The sequence below is a fragment of the Perca flavescens genome, chromosome 16 (genome assembly GCF_004354835.1).
Source record: "Perca flavescens isolate YP-PL-M2 chromosome 16, PFLA_1.0, whole genome shotgun sequence".
NCBI classification, from domain to species: Eukaryota; Metazoa; Chordata; class Actinopteri; order Perciformes; family Percidae; genus Perca; species Perca flavescens.
In genome coordinates, this window is record NC_041346.1 from 28927066 (window position 1) to 28949928 (window position 22863).

The 22863-nt window shown below is 42.0% G+C and overlaps 2 protein-coding genes across 2 annotated transcripts; one reads left to right on the top strand and one right to left on the bottom strand.

Moving 5' to 3' along the window:
* Positions 1-1790: 1790 nt before the first annotated feature.
* On the bottom strand, positions 1791-7541 carry dusp26 (dual specificity phosphatase 26). Its single transcript, XM_028600877.1, has 5 exons — positions 7156-7541; positions 6673-6856; positions 4621-4832; positions 3084-3190; positions 1791-1997 (listed from the first exon to the last, which is right to left on the bottom strand). The coding sequence occupies exons 2-5, from the start codon at positions 6849-6851 to the stop codon at positions 1791-1793; spliced, it is 705 nt and encodes a 234-aa protein (XP_028456678.1). The 5' UTR covers positions 6852-6856; positions 7156-7541.
* A 1343-nt stretch (positions 7542-8884) lies between these two features.
* On the top strand, positions 8885-22590 carry ddx56 (DEAD (Asp-Glu-Ala-Asp) box helicase 56). The gene is made up of 14 exons (XM_028601719.1): positions 8885-8996; positions 10506-10667; positions 12071-12225; positions 13451-13621; positions 14369-14459; positions 15439-15680; positions 16498-16644; positions 17859-17972; positions 18156-18250; positions 18954-19027; positions 19758-19847; positions 19947-20052; positions 20498-20601; positions 22402-22590. Exons 1-14 carry the CDS (start codon positions 8940-8942, stop codon positions 22480-22482), a joined length of 1689 nt encoding a protein of 562 aa, XP_028457520.1. The 5' UTR covers positions 8885-8939; the 3' UTR covers positions 22483-22590.
* Positions 22591-22863: the final 273 nt, after the last annotated feature.

The following is a 22863-nucleotide window of genomic DNA, read 5'->3' on the forward strand; positions in this document are numbered from 1 at the left end:
TCAGCTCATTTTTAGACCTTGGTGGAGTCGTCGACTTTCTTTTCTAGAAATTTACAGAAACGAGAACAAATGCAGCAGAGAATCCGTGACCTGTGGAGGATTCCTGCAGCGTATTAGCAACCCCGGGTTCTGTCAAGAGTCAAGATTTATATTTTGTACTCTTTTCAGTGGCAGTAAAACATCAGGTTCAAGTGGAATGCTCTGAAGTTTGATTAAAAAGTTCAAAGAGTGGACTTTCCTGTTGTATAATAAAACGAGGGGTTCCCGATCTGATTGCCTGCTCGTCAAAGGTGGAATGTAATCAATAAATCTCAGTTCTTAATTAATGGGCTGAGAGTTTCCTTCTGACATTAAATACATGTCACATTAGAAAAGATTTTGGCTTCACTGGAGAGTTTTACCCTCCAGAGCTCATGTTGTTTTCAGAGGCTCAGGCTACATCGACACGACTAGTGTTTTCATTTTTAAGCGGTGTTTTGAGACAAAAACGATCTCCGTCCACACAAGAGTTTTAGCTCCAGTAGCAGAGCTAATCTCCGTCCATATTAACACGTCTGACAACACATGTCACATGACCGTTTAAGGCACTGACACACCAACCCGTCACTGTCTGACAGTCTGGCGAGGTCGGTGACTCGAGTCTGTTCGGTGTGTTCCGTGCCGTCGTCCGTTGGAGGGGCTGTCGGCGGGAGGGCGGGCGGGCAGTCGGACTCAACGACCCATCTGATTGGAGATGAGAAGGGTATGTATCGACTTGTCTTACTCTGGGGGTTACGGTGAATAAGCTAAATTACCAATAAGTCGGCGAGTTCCTTTAAACTGACCGTTTTCGATCTGAAATGAAGACAGATTCAGCAACCGCACGGCCTATTCCTCGCTTAAAATTTTTCAGAAACATGTTTCGGTGAACTATTTGCGTAAAATACGAGATCGTATTTTGAAACGAGCCGCCTGCTGTTATGGAGACGTATTACGTCTCGCGCACGCGCAGAACGTACGCTGAAGTCGGCGTCGCTTCGGTGTGTTCCAAGGCACTTTTTGGACAGACGGGAGCCGAATTATCAGTCCGACTGCCTCTTCTGCCGAAGGTCGGCCGCCGGGTTGGTGTGTCAGGGCCTTTACACACACCGGGCATGTGCGTGCCGGTGTAGACAGGGAGCAGACTGTCTGAAGTTACTCTGTAGTACAAAATCATGGATGTAGAGGTTGAAAACACAACAAAATACTTTAGAGAAAGATCAACAACGGATAAATTAAGAGCAGGGATTTATCTGCTTGGACCGAACTGATACTAAAAAGTAAGTAAGCCTATCTAACCGATAAGACTGGCTGACAGGCGTCATCGTTTCCAAAGCTCTCCGTTTGTGTCCGTCCAGACTACAAAGAAACCCCAGAGTTGTCAAACCAAATCGGGGGCAGCTGTGTTTTCCAAAATGTGTCCGTTTGAGGTGCTCGGAAAAGCCAGAGTAGTGCGGACGCGAGACGTAAAACGTAGCAAAAGGTATTTGTTTTTAAACCGAAACACAGCAGTGTAGATGTAGCCTCAAACACAAAAACAATACATAGATAAATAACAAATAAAAATTGAGTTTGAAGATATTATAATCAGATATCGGTCAAACCCTGCTCTCACCTTCTGCCACTATGAGCCACAGCATCAGAAACCCACCAGCTGCTCCTGACTTGGTCCCATTACCTCCCCCAGTTTAACCAGTCCTCAGGTGAGTGTGTGTGTGTGTTTGTGTGTGTGTGTGTGTGTGTGTGTGTGTATATGTGTGTGGAGGGGTTTTTCAGCTGTGCGGCGACGTCTTACGGCTCTCTCTCAGGATGCCGTCCAGGCCGTTGAGCTGGCGGAGGAAACCCCGGTTGGGGATGACGCCCCGGTGGTCCTTCACTGTCTTGATGGCCTCAACCAGCGTCAGGTTCTGTCGGATCATCAGGTAGGCCAGCACCAGAGTGGCAGAGCGGCTCACTCCCACAGTGCAGTGGACCAGCACCTTACCACACACACACACACACACACACACACACACACACACACACACACACACACACTATGAGTATCACCATATAAATTTATATACATGTCTTTTATGCATATCATGTTTTGACCTTTAGACTTAATATCTTTAAAGCTGCTATTAGGGCTGTGCAATTAATCAAAATGTAATCGTGATTCTGATTTCAGCTCCCAATGATCACAAAAACAGAATAATCGAGAAAAACAAATTATTCAAAATAAAGTTTAAATAGGCAAATTTCACAGTTGTATGTTTTTTTTTTTTTTTTTTTACTTTTTCCACCGTTTTTTAAGTTCAATAATTGCAACATCTTTCCAGAAGTCAACGAGTAATCGAGTTAAATTATCGTGATTTCAATATTGACCAAAAATGATCGTGATTATATTGTTTTCCATAATCGAGCAGCCCTAGCTGCTATAGTCAAAAATTGTTTTAAACAATGTATTAAATGAGTGAAACCAATCTCTGGTAGTGATAAACTTCCGGAGAATTATCAGCTGAATATGCAGCTCCTCGTTGGCACAGTGAGTTTAGCTCTTTGTTTATCTGTCCGACTTCAACTTTGCTGTTCTGATTCTCTCTCAGCGCTCTCATAGCGTCACTTTCAGAGACAACAAAATGTAAAAAACCAATGAACACTACCTGCTCAGTAGCAAACAGCAGACAGACTATCTGGTGAACGTAGTGGAGCATTTAGCAGATAACGAGACAGATATTATTGGACTGACATTCATCAGGTGGAACACAAACAAAAAGACTCCTGATGAATGTGTAAAAAGACAGCTTGATAACAAGTTCAACATATCAACTTAAAAGACGCTGATATGTCAATGTTGAGTTCACAACTTGTTTTTGAAGTTTTTTGTTTTTTTGCACAATAACCGTGACGGCCGATGCCATGATGCCAGATCTTGGCCCGGTCCTGCTCGTCTGCCTCGCCTCCTGGCCCGACCTTCAGAGCGCTCCCGCCTAAGTCGTCCCGACTTCAGAACGGTCCGTCCAGGTCGTTGTTTGGGAATGGTGCTTCGCCCATCTTCCCGGCCAGCTGTTCGTCCTCCAGACCTGCTCCGTCTCTGTCACCTGTATCCAGGCTCTCAGGCTGACTTGCTTCCCCCATCTGCTCTGCCTCCCGTACATCTGCTTAAAGCCCCCGCGACACCCCTGACGAACTTCCGGCAAATTTGAGATTTGCTCTGCGAGTCATTTTGGCCAAGAGCCCCATTCCAGCCCATTTCCAATTTTTTCCAAATCGAGGCACCAATCACAACCGTTGAGGCGGGCTTTACACGCCGCAACATGCTCGCTGGTTGAGATGTTTTGCCGTCGCTCTGCATTACGTCATCTCCTTCATCGCTCTGATTGGTTGAAGGACTATCCAATTGCGCCCAGAGGCATTTGAGCGGCGTCCGTTGGTGACGCCCCTTTGGAAATGGGCTGTGAATGAACCTTCCCCAGACCCACAAGGGTCTGGTTGTCAACCAGGCTACTGTCTGCCTGACCTACGGCTTAATCTGGACTGATGCCCAGGGTCCAAAATTAGCACCATCCACTAGCCAAATGCTGGTAAAGTATGCAAGGGGCTGGTAGACTTGCTTCACTCACCAGCCTAAAAACACTGGTTATCTATTGAGTGACGGTAAACTCGGAACATTCACTAGCCATTCGGCTGGTGGACAAAAAAGTACATTTTGGACCCTACTGATGCCCTTTTGTTTAAGAGACTCTAATGATGTTTAAGATAATGCAATGCTAACCTGTTGTGTCAAATGTAGAGATGCACCGATAGACCAGCCGGTGACCGGAATTGGCCGGTTTTCACGTGCTCGACCATGATTGGCGACTGGCTGGTCAGTCTGACATATGCCGATTTCTTGCCGGTCAACGCTACAATTAACTGACAGCATAATTTACACGAGTTACAGTTCTCAAGGACGCACGCACGCACGGACGCGACAGCACGGCCTCTATTTCCTTTCTCTCTACCTTTCCGCCGCGTGTGGCGCGTACCCGCTCGCGGTGTGAAGCACCTGTCGGCGCTATTCTCCCACATGTAGGGAACCTTGTGAATTAACCTGAAACATGTCAGCTGTTTGGATATTCTTCAGCGTGTGTGCAGAAGATAACAAGTTTGCAATATGCAACACCTGCAAGGAAAAAGTAGGGGCGTGGAGGGACGACACCAAAAAACAAAATCACATTTTTTTAGTTGGATTTTGGATGTGAAAAGAAGGAAATGGTTCTAACATTGCTCTTTTAGATGTGTGTCCATTTCCCACACCAGGAGTAATTTATATAGTTCTATTTCATAGTGATCCATTAGCTGTTCAAAAAATGTTTTATTAAAGAAAAGATAGAAAATAAATATTTGTGTGTGCTGTAAAGTGGTTCGAAAATCGTGATTGGCCTAGAAAGTTGTAATCGGTGCATCTCTAGTCAAATGTTTACCTGTGCTTGTTCCCAGCCTGGCCTTCCTTTGGTTACCTCCCTGCCTATATAATCTATATTTCATCAATAACCCACAGAAATCGTCCTGCTGCCTCGACTGTCTTTCCCCTTGTTTCCCGCTCTCCCTCCCCCGCGTCCTGACACAGAGACTAACCTCCACCCGTGAGGGCTTTGTGGATGAACTCGGAAGCAGGATAGAAGTTGACGCTCATGTCGAAGGTGGGGGAGTCGTGCGCCTCGATGCCGTGATAGGTGATGTTCATGCCGAAGTAATACTCGGCTCCACTGCGCCACTTGCTCTGGGCACAGTTGAGGATGTGTGTAATGCCGAGTTTGGCCAGCTCGCGCCGGTCTGATGCGATATCTCTGCAGAGAAAAGGAGATTTTTTTTTACAACCTAGTATCAGTCCGTCAGTCTGATTATTATTTACACGTCAGTATGATTTATATGTTGAAGTTAAACCTACTTGTTAAAGTGACATGAACAAAGGCAGCTGGAGCGTGCAGATGTTTACGTTGGACTGCCACAACTTCACATCTCTTAGATGATTTCTTTAATTGATTAGTCATTGTTTATGGGGTTTTTTTTGCTTAAAAAATGCTTTTCAAACATGAAAAAAAAAATGTATTTAGTATAGTTTATTTATCTATATGCTTTCTATTTTGTGTAATATTATTTTCTGTATGACCCTCTCTGTCTTTTTTTCCACATGTTCAATCAACCAATCGATCAAAATGCTTTTAAATGCTGAATGAGTTGTTTCCAAGAAACTTAAGAACACATTTCAGGTAAACACAATATTTAAACTGTTTCTTTTGCATGATTATTTGTGGAGAAACTCAGTTTTACAGATAGTAAATACACTGCAATTATATTGGCTTTAGGCTCCACTTAAAGTGCACAGATCTGTCGAATAAATCAACTCGTCGAATAAATCAACTCATCGATTAGTCTACAAAATCTTATGTGTGTCAGTCGACTAAGAATGTTTTAACCCTTGTGTTGTCTTCCCATTGAACATGCAACTCTTTTTTTTTACGTTTTTTGTCACTTTTTTCAAAAACTTTCATCACTTTTTTGCACAATTTGTTTTGTCAAAGATTTTTGATGTTATTTGTTGATTTTTCTGCACTTTGTTTTTTATGTTTTTTTTCAAACGTTATTTGATCTTTTTTTTTTTTTTTCCAAACGCTATAAAACTGAATAACACACCCAAATTCAATGAAAGTAGTGAACTGATCATTTATTTGACTTGTCATGAGTAATGGTTGTAGGGAACCATCCACGTTATTTTTTTGGACAATTTGGTTGAAAGAAACCCCAATTTCTGATAGAAAACTTTTTTTGAAAATTTGAATATGGGTCAAATTTGACCCAAGGACAACAGGAGTTTAAGTATAGGTTAAAGGTGCTCTAAGTGATGTGACACGTTTTTTAGGCTACAACATTTTTCGTCACATACAGCAAACATCTCCTCACTATCCGCTAGCTGCCTGTCCCCTGAACACACTGTAAAAAACGCGGTCTCTGTAGACAGCCCAGCCTCCACAAACGGCGACAAAAACAAACTGCGCCAACCTGCACCACGAACCATAACAAACAGTGTTCCAGCCAATAACCGACAAGAAGGAGCTAGTTGAGCCATCGCTGCAGCAGCGTTAGCACGAAATCTACTTCCACAATGTGTATTCAGGACTCAACCAGCTCCTTCTTGTCGGTTATTGGCTGGAACTCTGTTTGTTATGGTTCGTGGTGCAGGTTGGCGCAGTTTGTTTTTGTTGACGTTTGTGGAGCCTGGGCTGTCTACAGAGACCGCGTTTTTTTACAGTGTGTTCAGGGGACAGGCAGCTATATGTATGTGACAAAAAAATGTGTAGCCTAAAAAACACGTCACATCACTTAGAGCACCTTTAAGTAAAGCCCTTCATATTCTGAAATATATAACACAAACTGTAACTAATATTCAACAAAAATCAACTAATACATTATTATATATGATTAGAAATAAAGCCACCCTGCATGATGTAAAGTAGCTCTAATTAGCTCCACCTTTACCAGCTTCAACTATGCATCAATAATAATAACATAACATACTTTATTGATTTGAGTTATTTTGTGAACGTGTGTGTGTGTGTGTGTGTGTGTGTGTGTGTGTGTGTGTGTGTGTGTGCGCGCGCTGCTTTGTGCTTATTTTTGTAAACTTACTGATCTCCAATGTAGAGTCGTGGCCACACTTCGTCGGCATGGTTACAGGCCGTTTTGCCAGTGCAAAGGAGTCTCTCCAGCTCGGACACGGTCAGGGTCGGGGACACGCGCTCCGAGTCTTTTCGGTTCGGCGACCTGGAGCTGCTCCGGGACCGGGAGAACCGGGACATGAACGCCATTTAATCTGGAAAAAAACAGAGATGAAATGAGCGCTTTATTATCTCATGAAATATTTAAAGCAATGAACAAAGGCTAAAATACTATGCCTACAGAAAACTAGAATGAAATAAACTCGAATAAAAGGGAAATACAGTCTTCTTCATCATTTGAATATAATCATTTTAAGATTATATAACAAATATTAACCTGTAGCTTTATTGTGGTGACGGCTGGAAGCCTCTCTGGCATTGAAACTACAAAAAAAGGTGAAATAAAACATGCAGGCCGGGTCTTTACCCACCCCGCCGTGGTTATTTTATTCACCTGTGTGTTGTTTTATTCGGCGTCTCAGCGGGGATACAGGGCGAGCTGCTCCGCGGCCATGTTGACTCATTTATTTACGATGGGGTGATGACGGGGATGCTGCTGAGCATCCTACACACATCTTCAGCACCGACCGCGGCTCCTCTCAGCTCCGACCTCCGCTTCCCTCAGCTCCGACCGCGGCTCCCCTCAGCTCCGACCGCCGCTCCTCAGCACCATCTTCTCAACAAGTCCTCATTAAGTCTCATATAGTAACTCCACAAAACATGGCAGCTCCCGCTTTAAAACCACATCCTATGCTGCTGTGTTCACCCTTCGCCGCTTCATGTGCGTTCTGTGTGTTCAGTCTGCTGAAATTATCGCGGTTATTTCATTTTATATTTAATTGTTAATGAGGGTCTGCGTGACGTTGGTGTTCAGGCATTTGTTCGTCGCCATCTTCCGGTCAAATGAGGAAAATCAGGGAGAAGTAAACTAATTTCACTACATGGTCCATTCAGCAGTAAAAAAAAAAGTATGTAGCCTAAGCTACAAATTATTATTATTATCATCATCTTTATTATTATTATTATTATTATTATTATTATTATTATTATTATTATTATTATTATAATATATATATATTATAATATGTATTATTAATATTATATTATTATTATTATTATTATTATTATTATTATTATTATTATTATTTATATTTATTATGTTTTTTTATTTTTTTTATTTTACCTTTATTTAACCATGAAAGTCCCATTGAGATTAAAAACCTCTTTTTCAAGGGAGTCCTGAAAGTCCTGTTGTTTTGTTTTGTACAAGTAAGAGTCACAACAAAATTTCTTAGGGATTTTTAGAATTAGGATAGACTAAAAATATATATATATATATATATATATATATATATATATATATATATATATATATATATTTAGCTCAGATTTAGCTCAGATGGACCAATCAGGAATCTTCTCCTTATGAGGTCATAAGGAGCAAGGTTACCTCCCCTTTCTCCGCTTTGCCCACCCAGAGAAGTTGGCCCACCCATGAGAGAGAGATCATGGCTTTCCAATGAGCAAAGTGGCAGTTGGTCAAGGCCACATTTTCCAGGACTTGTTTAAGAAGTGGGCCGTGCAGAAGAGATAATGGTCTCCATGCATCTGGAGCAGGGGTGTCAAACTCAACTTCCCAGAGGGCCACACTGGAAAATAAGAATCACATCAAGGGCCAGACATGTTTAGTTTATTGATAGGCTTTTATTTAATCGAAAAAGTAAAATATATTTGACTGTATTATTGCATGTGTCATATAGTCTTCTCACTTACAGTTTGGTCAACATAAAGTCCCAAAGAAGTCAAGAAAAAGTTCCTCAGCCTTCATAGAAAAGAAGCGCCCAAAAACAGAAAAGTGACAAAAACATCAGAAAAAGTGACCAAAAACTAGGTTTAGTATGTAATGTTTTGTTTCTTTTTATTATCTGAGGAGAACAAATCTGATTTAAAGAATATGATAGATTTGTATTCTTGGTTATTTTGATTTAAATTATGTTTTTTATTATTTTTTTATTTAGTGTTATATGTTCTTTAAATTTATGCATTTATCACTTTATCTTTCTTTTACTTGTTAGTGTTAAGGGCTTAAATTAAAGTTTGTTTGCCAAAAAATTAAAGGGATCTTGGGAACACCATTGACATATATATGAGGGGAACACGGAGCTTTAGAGGAGGGACTTGAAGGCACCATGACGTAAAAGTCTTGCGACGCACGTGTGAGTGAAGTGAGGGGCAGAGATGGCTGCTGAAAGACTTCAGTTCCATGAAATGGGCTTGGACGACCGTCTTTTAAAGGTAACAAACCGTCTGACATTATCCGTACGTGTGAAATAAACTGTAAAGGAAAGGTCAACCCTTCAGCGGGAGATTAGGAGCCGAAGAGAGGTGACGGAAACTCGACGTAAACACCGGAGGAGAGCCTCAACAAACTCGTCTCGTGTGACGTTAACGTAACACGGATGTAACCTAACGTTACTTGACATTAAATTGCCTTTTGTTTACATCCATGTAGAGTTATATTCTCTCAGCGTGAGATAAAACGGTACATGGTGTGAGTTTTTTTTTTATATATACAGCTATGGACCTTTTTGAAGACGTGTAAGCAAGAATGCTTCCTTCATTGTATGTAGGGGAGCGTGTCTCCAAGGGAACATTCTGTTCACTAATCTGATATCATTTTAAAAGGCTAACTGAGAAAACATTAGAGAACCGTTTTGCAATTATGTAATCTGAAAACTGCTGCCCTGGTTAAAAAAACAATGCGACTGATCTCAGCTGATATTCTGTCTATAATGGAGAGGAATGGACATTTTGTGAGTGACCCCCAAACTTTTGACCGGTAGTGTATAAATATTCCCTGTTGCCCCAAATGTTTTGTGTCTTCATTTCTTTATTGTATATTTAAAAAAGAAAAGAATCAGGCAATATTAGGGCTGGGCGTTATATCGATATCGTGATATGAGACTAGATTTCGTCTTAAATTCTTGATATCGTAATTAGGGCTGCTCCCTCTTAGTCGATTAGTCGACTAATCGGTCGTTTTGTTCTTAGTCAACTTAGATTTCTTTAGTCCATTAGTCATGTTTTATGCTTTTTTCATGCTGAATGACTTATTTCCAAGAAAAGTACGAGCACATCTCTGGTAAACACAAGAATTAAGGGTTGACATTTTACCTAACAGATATCACCGTGAAACCTACTTTGATTACTTTCATTAAGGCAATTATTTATTGTATTACACGTTTTCTGAAATGTTGTGTTTAAATATGAAAAGGAGGCATTATCTTATTCAATATATGCATCCTTTTGCATGACTCTTTGTGGAGAAATTCAGATTTACAGATCTGTCTATTAAATCAACTAATCGATTAGTCGATACAATTGAATGAGTGTTAGTCGACTAAGAATTTCTTCAATCGAACACAGCCCTAATGGTAATACTGTAACATGGCATAAGTGTGCCAGTCTTTTCCTGGTTTTACAGACTTTTATAGACTGATCTAGCTGTTCTGTGATTTGCCTTTAACCACTTAGTCATTATGTCCACATTATTGATGATAATTTATCTAAAATCTAAGTGAAAAGTTTTTTTAGAGCACCAGTTGTCAACCCTGGAATATCGAGGTATTTCGTTGAGAATACCGTGATATCTGATTTTCTCCATATCGCCGAGCCCTAGTTACATTAACTACATACGTATATTCATATCTCAAATCTGTCGAAATAAGACATACGTCTTGAAATTGCTGTATAATAAAGAAAGTATTTAGCCATCTAAAATGAATCCTTGTTGTCGTCATGTAGGCGGTGGCAGATCTTGGCTGGTCCCAGCCCACTCTGATCCAGGAGAAGGCCATCCCTTTGGCCCTGGAGGGGAAAGACCTTCTTGCCCGAGCCCGCACCGGATCTGGAAAGACTGCTGCTTACGCCATTCCTGTCATCCAGCGCATCCTGGCCTCCAAACAGGTGAGTGGTACATGAATGATTATTTCCTGGATTAATTGATAGCTTGTTTGTTCTATAAAATGTGGTTCAGTGTTTCCCCAAAAGCCCAAGATTATGTCCTCAAATGTCTTGTTTTGTCCACAACTCAAAAGATATTCAGTTTACTGTCCCAGATGAGAGAAGAAACTAGAACATATTCACATTTAACAAGCTGGAATCGGAGAATTTGACTCAAACTGATTTAATCGATTATCAAAACACTGGGCAATAGAGCTGGGCGATATGGAAAAAAATCAAATATCCTGATATTTTTGACCAAATACATCAATGGCGATATTGGTGATTTCACAATATATTTACACAATGAGAGTTTTGATCATTAATCACCAATAATGTGAATACAATGACTAAGTGTATAAAGGCAAATAATAGAACAGCCAAGTTCAGCAAATGACATCACTTTACTGTAATGTAGAATTTAAAACCAGGAAAAGACAGGACTTATGTCATATCATGATATTATGATTTCCAAAATTTAAGACTGTATCTAGTCTCATATATCGACATTGATATCGATATATTGCCCACTTAATTTAATAGTTGACAACTAATCGATTTAATCTTTGCAGCTATAATACATAAATACATATCACCCGGCTGTTTTTTTTTTTATTCATCCTGACAGCAAACTCTGTGTTTGTTAGTGTTATTATCACGACACGTATTTCCCTATAACATCTCTCCATGATGTGAATATTCTTAGGTGCAATAATTTATTAATTACTGACATTATTGTAGTCTAATATGTTTCAGCCACTTGTTTACTGCGGTCCAACAGCATCTGTACAATCCATGATTTAAGCAACATAATCTTTTTAACCCAGTCTTAAACAGTTATTAGTCTATATCCACGACGTTTCGTTTATTGGGATTGCTCCGGTGCCGCCGGAAATTCCACCGGACGTCCCTCATTTCGGCTGGATGTGCGTTACCTTCCTCTTCCTTTTGTGTTGGTGTTCTAACCTCCGTGGATTTGTGAGGACTATGGTTAACTGCTCCTCAGATCTCTGCAGGGTAAATCCAGACAGCTAGCTAGACTATCTGTCCAATCTGAGTTTTCTGTTGCTCGACTAAAACCACTTCGGAGCGTACACGTGTTCCACCAAAACTAGTTCCTTCCAGAGGCTATTTAGCAGAGGCACCATGATTAGCCCCGCCCCAAGACGATTGTGATTGATTTAAAGAATTGCCAATAAACCAGAGCACGTTTTTTTTCACCCATCACAAAGTGCTGTGTGGACTAGCCAGACCCTCCTCCGCAGCGCTGTGGAGGAGGGTCTGGCAGTGCGATTTGACTGTGAGCAACTGCAACTCAACGATTTCCCCCGAGGGGGTCACTAAAGCATTTTGGTTGTGATCTTCAGAGCGTCCGAGAGCAGGAAGTCAGAGCTCTGATCCTGGTTCCAACCAAGGAGCTGGGTCAGCAGGTCCAGACCATGATCAGGCAGTTAACGGCGTACTGCTCCAGGGACGTCCGAGTCGCCGACATCACGGGGAAAGCTGACCTGTCGGCACAGAGGTCAGTCCACACGTACATTACACGCAAAAAAACAAAAATATGCACAATACGCATTTGTGTGTGTGTGTGAGTGTTTGTGTGTGTGTGTGTGTGTGTGTACAATGTTTTCACAGCACCACAGCAGTTGATAAAAACCGTAGGAGACAATACCTCCTCTCAAATATAAAATGACTGAGTTAGACAACAAAGATAAAACCACACCGTGCCGTGGCTCCGTTTGGCGCTTAGCACCGCACAAGAAGATTGGGATTGGTTTACAGTACTAGGTTTCTCCCTAAAAAGGGAGTTTTTCTTCGCCGCTGTCGGACTCCATGCTTGCTCTTGGGGGAATTACTGAAATTGTTGGGTCTTTGTAAATGATAGTGTGGTCTAGCCTCCTGAGACCCAGCCCATTGACTTATGTCCACTGTAGTGGACATTTGAGTTTCATTCCTCTCCTTTGAATCTTTTGTGCAAGTCTCTTAATTCCTGCTGGACTGTACAGAATACATCCTGGGCTTTTCAGTGATGTGTTATTTGATTGGCTGGGAGGCCGGGAACCGCCTCTATCTTTCAATCCAAAATGGACGGCATAGGAACAAGCACATTTTATGGAAAGATAAGAGATGAGTCAAATATTGTTTGTCTATGGTTTTGTTACTATGATAATCATATATTTTCTTGTTCATTAAGGTGTTAGGAATCATATATTGAGTTCTGATAGAAACTACATTATGTATCTTTTGAAAAATTTGCCATTTTATGAATGTCAATTATAGTGGCCATCAGGACTATCTTCATGTAAATAATGACTCCACATCTACCAAATTTGTCTGTTTTCGTACTCAAATGATCCTGTTATCCACTACAGTGGACATTCTTTAAATAAATAAAAAAATTTAAATTGTAGGATGTTTTTTTTAACCTTAAACAGGTATGGAATCACAAAAAAATATGATTAGGAAAAAAAAATGTTTCCTTGGTTCTCAGGAGGCTAGACCTACTCCATCTGTAAACTGTCTTGAGATAACCCTTGTTGTGATTTTTATACTATAAATACAATTTAATTGAAATTTAAAGAAATGCCAATAAACCAGAGCCTGATTTTCTCCAATCCCAGAATGCTGTGTGGACTAGCCAGACCCTCCTCCGCGGCGCTGTGGAGGAGGGCCTGGCGAAGCGAGACTTAAAAACTATATATGTATTGATTGGTCACCGGTTGATGCTGTCTGCTGTGTTGGAACAGGCCTATCTTAATGGAGAAGCCCGACGTGGTGGTGGGCACGCCATCCCGCGTGCTGGCCCACCTCAACGCCCAGAACCTGGCGCTGCACTCGTCGCTGGAGACGCTGGTGGTCGACGAGGCCGACCTGCTCTTCTCCTTTGGCTTCGAGGCAGACCTGAAGAACTTGTTGTGGTGAGAAGACACAGACGGGTTTTTAAATTCACTTACCGGAGGTAGCTGCGCACCGTTCAGTGGCGAGTTTGAGGAGTTCTTTCTGATTTTTCTTTGGCTTGTGACTTCTTAAAATGACAAAGTTATGGCCTAAGTCAGGGGTGGCGAACCTGTGGCTCTTGAGCCGTACGGGGCTCTTTGCCTGCTCCTTTGAGGCTCCTACACTGTGGCTTGGGGCTGTGTTAATGGTGGATTTTTATTTACTTTTTGAAACATTTCAGATTGAGTTTTTTTCATGGACAGATTCTGCAACCTGAGGAAAAAAAGCGGCCACAGATCACCTTCGTCATTAACCCTTTCACTGCTGAATCAGATTGTTTGAAAGCCCCTCTAGTGACAAATGAGTGAAAGAGGCTTCGAGTGGCCACAACAGAGTACAACCAGACCTTAAAAGGATTGTGGATAACAAAGACTGTCAGGTTTCCCACTGAGTCAATCTAAGTAAGAAAGAAAAACCTGTTGCTGTTGTAATGTGGACCTGCATGTGTTGTGTGGCTTTTTGCTATGGTGTGTTTTTTTTTTTTTGTGGCTCTTTATGCTGAACTGGTTGGCCACCCCTGGCCTGAGTGTTGATATGAGAATAATATACCTTCTCAGACTGATGTTTGTGATAAACTGGATTAAGGATGACGTGTTAGGAAATCAATGACAGGGTAAATGCAGATGCATTACTAAGTGAACCTGTTCTCTGGATTTTGTTGTTTTCAGTCATTTGCCGAAGATCTACCAGTCGTTCCTGATGTCGGCTACGCTCACGGAGGATGTTCAGGCCTTGAAGGAGCTGCTGCTACATAACCCTGTAATGTCATTTTCACATTCACAGTCTTAGCAGGGCTGCACGATACGAGGAATATGTGTGATAATGTTGTTGAATATCGCGATAACGATATTACTTAGCGATAAATAAACAGATATTAAAGTGTGCTCAGTTCTGCTGCTTTCAGTATTCTACTTAAATACAACAAACTGCATACAAACAAATAAAAGCAAACCATTTCCAACTTTATTTTATTGAACCAATTGAACATTGATTTGAATATTAAAGCTAACACTAAAAAAAAAAAAAAACAGTGAAAGTTAGATTTTAAAGAGATTTTCTTTCAGCTAAAAATTCTGATTGTGTCGCAGCCTTTTGCGATGCCTTTATTGCGCAAGTTGTTATCGCTATGACGATAAATCCATATATTGTGCAGCACAGTAACTCTCAAAAGGAAATTGCCATTACGCTCACTGACAGTCATTAAATCGTTTCCTGTATATCTGTAGTTTTAATTTAAAAGAAATATTGACACCGGATGCATTTCTGCGTAAAAGGGCAGCACACACCTTGCTTAAAAAATATAAAAAGCAGACGTCCTATTTTTACACTTGGAGAGCGGATCTCTGCGGCACATACGCACTACTGAGGCGCTGCTCTAGTGCCCGGTGTCGCCTGTTTCATTAAGAATAGTGGAAGCGTAGAGTTGGAGCATCCACCCCGCGTACGTTCGGCCGGCTACACACTGGCTGCGTGGTGTGAGCGTGTCAGCTGCGTGGCGTGTCTGTTCATATTTGGGCTCCCATGGTAACCGGTCAGAGCTTACTGCACTTACTACACACTGCCTGCGTGACACTCAGGCGCGGCTTGAAAACGCGTGCCTCCTAGAAATGGGACAGAAAAGTTCTCTAGCTTGTCTTTAAGTTCCTAGTAGAAGCAGCATTAACACATCAGACATGTTGCACAGAGAGTGTAGTCGGCTCTGGTTCTGTCTTCATACCTGGGTCTGCGTCGTCCTCAGGTGATCCTGAAGCTGCAGGGCTCTCAGCTCCCAGACAGCAGCCAGCTGCAGCAGTACAGCATCAAATGCGAGGAGGAGGACAAGTTCCTGCTGATCTACACGCTGCTGAAGCTGCGGCTGGTTCAGGGGAAGACGCTGGTGTTTGTGGGAGCGGTGGAGCGATGCTACAGACTCAAACTGTTCCTGGAGCAGTTTGGCATCCCCGCCTGCGTGCTCAACTCGGAGCTGCCCATCCAGTCCAGGTGAGAGCGGAGAGACTACCGTTCAACTAAAACAAACTGCTGGCCCAATTATCTATGATATCCAAAATTTAAGATGATACATAGCCTCCTATATCGATACAGATATATATTGATATATTGCCCAGCCCTACTCTTGTTTTGTGGCTATCCTACATTACATTACATGTCATTTAGCTGACGTTTTTATCTGAAGCAAGATACAATTGCTATATATGATGAATCGCAGCCATCACCACTGTCTGCTTTATTCCCGTATAATGCCCATATTTAATGCTGTCTTTTTAAAAACTTTGTCCTTGCACTGCTATAGTTTTTTTTTATTACTATATCTACATCATTCTCTGATATTGTCCATATTTAATGCTGGTCTCTAGACTTTATCCTTGCACTATTGGACTTATTTGCACTAAACCACCATGACACATACACTCTCACAGAGCACCTCACCATGCAGACTGAATCACAGGGTCAGTCCCTGCCCTGTCACTGCAAGCCTCTCATGCTTATACAGCCCTTAGTACATTCATGTGGATTTGTTATTTTATCATCCTGTTTGTGATGTATATTGTGTGTGATGTCTTTAAGCTACTGGGGTCTTGAATTTCCCCTTGGGGATCAATGAAGTGTCTGTCTGTCTGTCTGTCTGTCTCAAGTCACATTCAGCACAGTTCAATACGTACAACTCGGCAACGAGAATGTCGGCTGAAATTTGCTGTTCAACTAAATTAAACTGCCGATCTAGTTATCTATACAGTACGACATGTTAATCCCCTTTTCTCCAGTTTTATATTGATGTCTTCCCGCCACACTACTGCAGGTGTCACATCATCACCCAGTTCAACCAGGGCTTTTACGACTACATCATCGCCACGGATGAACAGAGTCTGGCCGACCCCACTGCTGCTCCGCAGGTGACTGCGGGCAAAGGGAAGAAGAAGAAGAAGGGCACAGAGAGAGGAGGAAGGTGAGTCGAATGAGATTCTGTTCAATATAAAAAATCACCCCTGCAAGTTTAGTTTCCTTCTCAGAAGCGTTGAAATGTCTGTGTGTTTAGGACTACGGCTGGGTATCGGTAAAAATATTTGATGCCAATACCAATACTGTGACTTCGATGCCGGTTCCAAAGCGAATAGAGATCATTCAAATAATAGGTTGTTGTACTGAGGTTTATTTTATTTTTTTAGATTTCTTTTGGGGCATTTTAGGCCTTCATTTGTGACAGGACAACTTAGACATTAAAGGGGAGAGCGAGAAGGGGGAATGACATGCAGCAAAGGGCCGTGGGTTGGAATCAAACCCGTGGCCTCTGCATTGCGGACTGAGCCTCTGTATATGGCCGCACGCTCTACCAGGCGCCCATTTACTGAGGTTTTAAAGGTCCCATGACATGGTGCTCTTTGGGTGCTTTTATATAGACCTTAGTGGTCCCCTAATACTGTATCTGAAGTCTCTTTTATGTAGACCTTAGTGGTCCCCTAATACTGTATCTGAAGTCTCTTTTATATAGACCTTAGTGGTCCCCTAATACTGTATCTGAAGTCTCTTTTATATAGACCTTAGTGGTCCCTAATACTGTATCTGAAGTCTCTTTTATATAGACCTTAGTGGTCCCCTAATACTGTATCTGAAGTCTCTTTTATATAGACCTTAGTGGTCCCCTAATACTGTATCTGAAGTCTCTTTTATATAGACCTTAGTGGTCCCCTAATACTGTATCTGAAGTCTCTTTTATATAGACCTTAGTGGTCCCCTAATACTGTATCTGAAGTCTCTTTTATATAGACCTTAGTGGTCCCCTAATACTGTATCTGAAGTCTCTTTTCCGAAATGCAGCCTTGGTGCAGAATTACAGCCACTAGAGCCAGTCCCACAATGAGCTTATGACCTTAGGATGTGCCATTTCTGTGTCTGTAGCTATTGAGGAGAGAGGGGGAGAGGGGGGGCAATCTGAGCTTTCATTTTCTCAAAGGCAGAGCAGGATACCCAGGGCTCGGTTTACACCTATCACAATTTCTAGCCACTGGGGGACCATAGGGAGGCTGGGGGAACTCATATTAATGTTTCAAAAACCTCATAAAGTGACCATTTCATGCCATGGGACATTTTAACAAGATTGCAGAGTATGCAATGGTCAGTTTTGAGAAGAAAGAATAAAATGTTTAACTGCTGTATTTAAAGGACGAAGGACAAGGAGTATGGAGTCTCCAGAGGCGTGGACTTCCAAAATGTCGCCAACGTCATCAACTTTGATTTCCCCACAGCCGTAGAATCGTACATTCACCGAGTGGGAAGGTGAGTCGTGTTTCAGTTCAGTCCCACTTCAGGATCCTTTGTTCATCAGCGCTCGGTTTGCTCGTTTTGGGACGCAGTAAGAAAAGGACCTATGTCTGAGAATCAAATCCTAACGATCTCTCGAGTTTAAATAAAGGTTGGCTGAATGAACGAACGAATGTGTTCCTTTTTGTTTTTCTGTAGAACGGCGAGAGCCGACAACCCCGGCACTGCTCTGTCTTTCATCTCTCACACTGAGCTGGAACTGCTGTCCGAGGTGGAGGAGGCGCTCACCGGAGGTAATGAGGACTGATTTTAAACTATTTGAACTCTGTTGAAGTCCGACTAAAATCTGTATTTTCTCTGAAGAACTAAATCCTCCACAAACCTCATTTAGTTTATAGACAAACTGGCATTACACTTCATCATAGTTTATATACACAAATTAGCAGAGAGAGAGAGAGACAAGGGTTTGCAGAGTTATCAAAAAAGCAAAGGGTGGCTACTTTGAAGAATCTAAAATATAAGACATGTTTTCAGTTATTTCACACTTTTTTGTTAAATAGTCATGAAAATAAAGAAACACATTGAATGAGAAGGTGTGTCCAAACTTTTGGCAAAAATACATATTTTTAAATATTCATTTATCCTAAAAGATAAAATAAAAACGGACGAAACCCCCTTCAGCCATGTTCTGAGTGTTGGCATTGTGTAGTTTGTCCACCAGAGGGCGCTCTACAACGTACCTCGTGTTTAACCCTTTAAGTTTGATATCTTAAGTTTGCATTTTTATACATTTTATTGATCAGAACTTTAATATATTTTGATGTTCTGTTGTGACAATAAAACAAACAAGTTTATATTTAAACTGCATCTTCATATTATTCTAGCGAGGACTCGTAACCGTAGGTTATTAAGAAATATATTTTTAGTTGCCTTTTAAAGTTGGAGATAAAGGGCCTGTTTATGTATTCATATGAAACGTGTGTATTTTGCTTCTAGAGAATGCTGATTCTGTCCTGAAACCTTACGAGTTTAAGATGGAAGAGATTGAAGGCTTCCGGTACCGGTGCAGGGTGAGTATCGGAACCAGAGTAGTTCATTGATCCCCTGAGGGAAATAGTTCAGATGCAGTTTCTCAAATTTAAGTCAAAATAAGAGTAAGAAGAAACTAGACAATACGTGTTTGAAGCAACATAGCTTATATGACACTTCCGACACAATATGAACCTAGGGGTTAATAACGTGTACTGAGTCTCTGGGATCTGTTTTCGCTTGTTAACGCTTTGTTTGAGCTACGTTACTGGTAGATGTAGTTTTCCAAGATGGCGCCCGCATGTCTGTCTCTGTACACTTACAAAGTTCTCAATGCTTGGGTTTACATGTAGGGACCCCATGTCAGTGGTGTAGAAATAGAGATTTACCCTGTGCCCTGAAAGCTAGCGTTAGCAGCTTCTCACCGGTTTGTGCTAGCTTGTTTCAAGCTAGAGACGCATTCGATTAGCATGAAAACAGATCCCAGAGAATGGCCGACTCGGTATACGTGTTATTAACCCCCTAGGTTCATTTTGTGCTGGAATTGTCCTTATAAGGACAAGAAATAAGAATTTAGGTTAAAAAGACGGTTATACATTATGGATTTTACGAGTGCTATTTAACATAAAAAAGTATCCTCGTCATATCAGCCAAGCAGGGCGAAGGCTGTCTTTGTTTACCTTTGCTAGTGTTTCTAATGAGAAGAGCTAATTTAGTGATTCTACGCTTCCAGTTCACCCCCCGTTGCTAAACCCTTTGTCTTGTACGCAGGACGCCATGCGCTCGGTGACGAAGCAGGCGGTGAGGGAGGCCCGGCTGAAGGAGATCAAACAGGAGCTGCTCAACTCGGAGAAACTCAAGGTGCGTGTCGGTCACTCTCCTCCACAGAGGGAGAAACGGAGAGGTGTGTGGGTGTGTGGACGTTTTGTGATTTGTTGGCTGCTTTCTGCTGTCACTCAGACGTATTTCGAGGACAACCCCAGAGACCTGCAGCTGCTCCGACACGACAAAGACCTGCATCCCGCTGTCATCAAACCCCACCTGAGGAACGTTCCCGAGTACCTCGGTAAGACACATTAGCATCAAAATGTACTTTCTAAAGATTAGTTTTTTTGGAGAGAGAGAGAGAGAGAGAGAAATGGTGACGCGCAGCATAGGACTGCGTGTCGGACTTGAACCTGCGTCTGCTGCGGTAAAGACTGAGCCTTAGTACATGGGGCGCACGTCAACCAGGTGAGCTACCAGGGCCCCCCTAGCATCAAAATATAATTAAATGATACCAATAGCAATTTTTTTTAATAAATATTATGAGAAGTGCCCTTTTTCCACTTGAGCACCTGCCCCCCCCAAATGTCTGTGCACGTCCCTGCTCATCATGCAGAATGCCTCATTTAGAATAATATATAATTACTGTATGTTACTGGATTATACTAAGTGATTGCTGTGTTTGAGTAACTGTACTCGATCCGTCCATCGTTTGTTGCTCATTATTTTCCGCTGACTTCCCGCAGTCCCTGAGACACTGAGGGGTGCGCTGAACCCGCTCTCCCACCGCAGGAGGAAGAAGAGGAAGGAGAAACCCAAACCGGACGGAGTCGTCAAGAGCAAGTTCAAGGTGAGACTGTGGAGAACGTTTTGAACCGTCTGTTAAAACTGACCGAATCGTAAAATCCCAACTCGTAAAGGTAACTGCGGTTACTTTGTGGCGACCGTAGCTCCGATGAGCAGCTACAGAGCAGCTTAACGAGTCTGCAGGTCTTGGGAGGTATTAAAGGAACGTAAACTTTCCTTTTTACAAGGAGTTCAAACAAGCTACTACAGACCAAAGTGCCACCTGCTGGCAGAAGATTAAAGTGTGGGTTCACTGATTCTGAAAAACTTGGATATTAATATGGTTCTGTGTTGTGGGCAGTTTAAAGGAACACGCCGACTTATTGGGAATTTAGCTTATTCACAGTAACCCCCAGAGTTAGACAAGTCCATACAAATGCTTCTCATCTCCGTGCGTGCTGTAAGGCTGTCTGACGGCTCCAGCGGCATCAGGCCAGCACAGGACATGCAGGTGAATGGTTCCAGTAATCCTACTGCTCCGAATAAGTGACAAAATAACGCCACGTTCCTATTTACATGTTGTGATTTGTAGAGTCACGGCTGTCACAACATGTAAATAGGAACATGTTGGTGTTATTTTGTCACTTTTGTCACAATTCGGAGCAGTAGGATTACTGGAACCAGTTACCTGCGGGATCTGTGCTAGGCTAAGCTAATGCTGGAGCCGTCAGGCAGCCTTACAGCACGCACGGAGATGAGAAGTGTATGTATCGACTTGTCTAACTCTGGGGGTTACGGTGAATAAGCTAAATTCCCAATAAGTCGGCGTGTTCCTTTTAAGGTCAGTGGTTAATAGATTATTTTTAAAATGGTGTTGGCGCAGAGACGGTTTGCTCGCAATGCCAAGCGCTCCTCTGGGTGGAAAAACAAACGCATGCTTAAAGCCTTTGGCAATGAACGTGGATGGCAGAACAGAAACGCCACGCTCACGCCACGCAGGCAGCGTGCAGGAGGCCTTAGTCGTCTTTCTGAGAGGATTACCAAATATGAAAACGGCAAGACAACGCGGTAAAATTAAGCTAAAGATGGCAACCCAAACTGACCGTACCGCATACAAACCTGGAGCAGTATGGCAGCACGTTGAGGAGAACAGGTATGTAACCAGTCAGATTATCACTGGTGTTACACGGTGTGGGGAAATGTGAAACAGCACATTATGTCAAATTGTGTCATTTTCTGGGTTTGAATCCGTTCAAATAAATCTTTGCTGCACCATTTTCTCCACCTAAATCGTAGATATAATAAAGTGAATGTTTCTGGCTTTTATACCCTCAGACATTGTCAGACGTCACCGCCTGTGTGTGTGTGTGTGTGTGTGTGTGTGTGTGTGTGTGTGTGTGTGTGTGTGTGTGTGTGTGTGTGTGTGTGTGTGTGTGTGTGTGTGTGTGTGTGTGTGTGTGTGTGTGTGTGTGTGTGTCTTCACTTTAACGTGAATTTCAAAACTCCGCACCAAAAGTATTTATTAGGGTATTTTTATGTAGAAACTCAACTGTCTGTCTTTGTAAACCCGAAAATACAAATAAAAAAATCATGAACTCAAGTGATGACGGGAGATGCATGCTGCAGGACGACTCAATTAAAAACCACCATGAACACTTTTGAATGTTCAATCAGACTATAGCTACTCGAGAGTCTGCTCTTGAGACTTTGCTCTAATTTTCGGGACAATTAGGGCGGGATTCGGGATTTGTGACAACTGCTTGGATTTCGTGTGTGTTAAATTGAAGAAAAAAAAATTACAAAGATTTGAATAAAAATTATATGGATGAGAGTTGCTTCAGTAATTGATTTTTCACTCCTGCAGAACATCCAGGGGAAGAACCCACTGAAGAGTTTCCGATACAGTGGAGTGAGGAACAGGAAGGGCAAAGCAGGCCACTCATAGCTGCAGCACACCTGGAAGTTTATCAGTCCTGGATCTCAGAACTGTGCACAGAGACTTTTCACCAAAAGGACAATTCTGTCTCCAGCGTTGGCCCCGATGGACGAGACACACGCATATATAAACTGAATGGAAACGGGCCCATTGAAGCTCTATGGGCTGCGGATGAAACGTATGTAGAAGAATACAGTATCTGCTTTCTCTTATTTCTAATGCATCTGTTCTAAAAACCTAAAACGTGTTTATTAAAATAAAATGATTTCTTCTCAAACGTTAAGTATTTGTATTGTAGTTTTCTAGTGGCTCAAATTTACAATGCTAACATGCTGATGTTTAGCGGATATAATCTGTAGCATTCTTACATGAACTAATTAGCAGTAAAGT